Below are 3,142 nucleotides of genomic sequence, written 5' to 3' on the forward strand. Positions count from 1 at the left end.
CATCAAAACAATTAAAAAACGAAAATTAGAATATTTCGGACATGTGATGCGACACCCAGAAAAATACGGCATATTCCATTTAATCCTCCAGGGAAAGATTGAAGGCAAATGAGGTCCAGGCAGAAGAAGAACATCGTGGCTTCAAAATCTAAGGGACTGGTTTGGACAAAACTCAACAGCACTTTTTCGTGCGGCTGCTGATAAAAACAGGATCGCCAACATGATCACCAACGTCCGATAACGGATATGGCACAAGAAGAAGAAGAAGTTCTCAACTTACAACAGTTCCTTTAGTGACCATTCAAAGTTACAACGGCACTGAAAAAAGTGACTGACTGTTTTTCACAGTTATGACTCTTGCAGTATCCCCTTGGTCACATGATCAAAATTCAGATGCTTGGCAACTGACTCATATTTATGACAGTTGCAGTGATCAACTTTTGCGACCTTCTGACAAGCAAAGTCAATGGGAAAGCCAGATTCACTTAACAACCGTTACTAACGTAACAAATTGCAATGATTCACTTAACAGTTGTGACAAAAAGGTCATAAAATAAGGCCAAATTCACAACAACTCTTTCACTTAGCAACATAAATTTCGGGCTCAATTGTGATCATAAGTCAAGGACTACCTGTAAAGGCCTAGACTCCAATTTTTAGAATCCTTCCTTTTTTTTAATAAAGTCCCTCAGGAGATGTTCTGGATATCGCCTATACTAGGGGTAGGCAACCTTGGCTCCCAGGAATTCTGGGAGTTGAAGTCCACGAGTCATAAAAGAGCAAAGGTTGCCTACCCCTGGCCTATACTGATGTAGATGGGGCTTGGAAGGGGAGTGGGTCTCAGCCAGTGCTTTTTTTGTAAACAAAAAAGGTGCCGGAACTCACACACGTCATACAACCCGCCTTGCCTACCCTACAAGGTTCCATCCAAAAAAGGTGCCGGAACTCCGTTCTGGGCGTTCTATGACAAAAAAAGCCCTGGTCTCAGCTAACATAGAATAAAACTCAATGTTTTTTTTCTCCTTCCAACAGGAAGAAGATAATGTCTCACAAAGGATGTCTCAGTATTACAAAATACTTCCTCTTTCTCTTCAACCTTTTCTTTTTTGTGAGTACATGGTGGCCGGCCAGTTGGATAGCCAGCTAGAGAATTATGATTTGCAGCCAGTTCATGAAGCTGTGTTTATGCAGGGTGGGAAAAGAGGAAAGAAAGGCTACCATACGTAGATGTATACTTTTTAAAACAATCAAACCAAAAATCTCTTCCCCCTTCTTCAGATCCTTGGAAGTCTGGTCTTCAGCTTTGGCTTATGGATACTTTTTGATCAAAATAATTTTGCTTCCACCCTTGGTAAGTTTCCATCTCCCTCAGAGACGGGCTTCCTTTTCTAAATACTGTAGAGAACTTATGATCATAATTGGGACTGTAAAAAATCATTGTCAAGTGGTGCGGTCATGTGACCACACCTAATTTTATGACCTTTTTTTGCCATCGTCATTAAATGAACTATCGTCCTCGGGTTTTTTATTAGTTTATAATATAAAATACAAAAATACAAAGGAAAATGTTAGGAAAATAGGGGAGGGAGAAGGAAAGGGAAAGGTGTAGGGAAAGGGGGAAAAAGAAAGAAAAGGCGTTGACTTCCAACTCCCTTTGGTGCAGTAAAATAAGATAATAGGATCAAACCTCAACTTCTTACTTTTACATAATACTATAAACTAGCCATTTCTATAACAACAAATCTAATCGGTAAAACCCAAAATCAAATTTTCATTTTTTCCCCACCTCAAGCAGAAGCGGTTTCCAAGTACAAACAAAAGTAATTGTGTGTTTTTTTCTTTAACAAAGGCAGTCAATTTAGCCATCTCTGTTAACTTCATCAATTTTTGCAGCCATTCATCCATTGTGGGAATCAAAGTGTCCTTCCATTTTTGTGCATAAAATAATCTTGCTGCCATCAACATACTGTATATAACATCAAAGTTTCTAAATTTTTTCCCCATTTTTTTCCTCACTATCTTGCTCGTTAAGTGAGATGTGTGATCTCCATTTCCAACCTTCCCTGCCAGCTTCCCCACTGACTTTGCTTGTCATAAGCTGGCAGGATGGTGCAACTGTTGTAAATACATGTCAGTTGCCAAGCGCCTGAATCTCAATCACATGACCGTCACAATGCTGCAGCAGTTGTAAGTGCAAAGATCAGTTATAAATCACATTTTCAATGCCATTTTGATGTTGAATAGTCACTAAGCGAATGGTTGTAACTCAAGGACTATGTAGCTCTTTTTCAAAAAACTTATGCTTCTTTGGATGTAGGCCCAGTAAACCAGGCTTGGTTCTTCCAAACATTTCTGTCAGTTGAGAAACAAGGAAAGAATAGAGACTGCTTATTATTATTGACTTCTTTTCTATCATTTGTACCTTTTCAGTTCTTGATTGTTCTGACCTGTTTCTTTCTTCCTTCACAGGGTCCTCATATTATGCTCTTAAAATATGGTCCTACGTTTTCTCGGGTGCGGGCATCCTAACTGTTGTGTCCTGAGCCTGCAAAAGCTGCCCGGGACCAGACTGAGCGGTGCTGGCCTTGCGCGCATGCGCAAGGCGGGAAAAGACCGCCTTGTGATTGGTTGGATTTGCCCGGGGATCAGAAGGTATAAATAGAGGCCTGCGTGCCTCTGCTCGGGTTGTTTGTAGATTGGAAGCAGAGAATAAAGACCTGTTAGAAATGCATCGTCTCAAGCGCCATTATTCTCTGGACTTAACACTGGCGACGAGGGTGGGATTTAGTCTAAACAGCTAGGGAAGCTTGAAGACTCACCCAAAGAAGTCCGGAAGAGGAACAACGGCGTTGAAGTCAGCGTTTATCCTGCCAGTACGAAATCGCTGGAGGGTGCGTGCGGCTGAAGAAAACCCTGTTCCTCGATCATGGCGAAAATTGGGCGTTTAGCGGAATTCGATGTCTCTCACCCCGAGAAGTGGGAATCTTACGTTGCAAGAGTCGAGACTTACTTCCGCGTAAACCAGATAAGGGAGGAAGGCTTAAAGGCTGCCACAATGTTGTGCGTTTGTGGGCAAGACGCCTTTGAGATCGCCGAGAACCTAATCGCCCCGGCCTCGCTGGAAACGGTGTCATACTCCGAT

General features: G+C 41.9%; 1 protein-coding gene across 1 annotated transcript in view; it reads left to right on the forward strand.

Annotated features, from left to right (window-relative positions):
• Positions 1 to 1,036: 1,036 nt before the first annotated feature.
• The window catches only part of LOC107297378 (leukocyte antigen CD37-like), a 23,740-nt gene continuing 21,634 nt past the window's right edge, over positions 1,037 to 3,142 (forward strand). Inside the window, exons 1-3 of the mRNA XM_015826742.1 lie at positions 1,037 to 1,108; positions 1,279 to 1,351; positions 2,470 to 2,524. Of these exons, the coding sequence (XP_015682228.1) occupies positions 1,043 to 1,108; positions 1,279 to 1,351; positions 2,470 to 2,524 (194 nt within the window). The 5' untranslated portion in view covers positions 1,037 to 1,042. The remainder of the gene's footprint in view (positions 1,109 to 1,278; positions 1,352 to 2,469; positions 2,525 to 3,142) is intronic.

This window comes from Protobothrops mucrosquamatus, unplaced genomic scaffold, assembly GCF_001527695.2.
Source record: "Protobothrops mucrosquamatus isolate PMUCROS unplaced genomic scaffold, P.Mucros_1.0 scaffold3269, whole genome shotgun sequence".
Taxonomy (NCBI): domain Eukaryota; kingdom Metazoa; phylum Chordata; class Lepidosauria; order Squamata; family Viperidae; genus Protobothrops; species Protobothrops mucrosquamatus.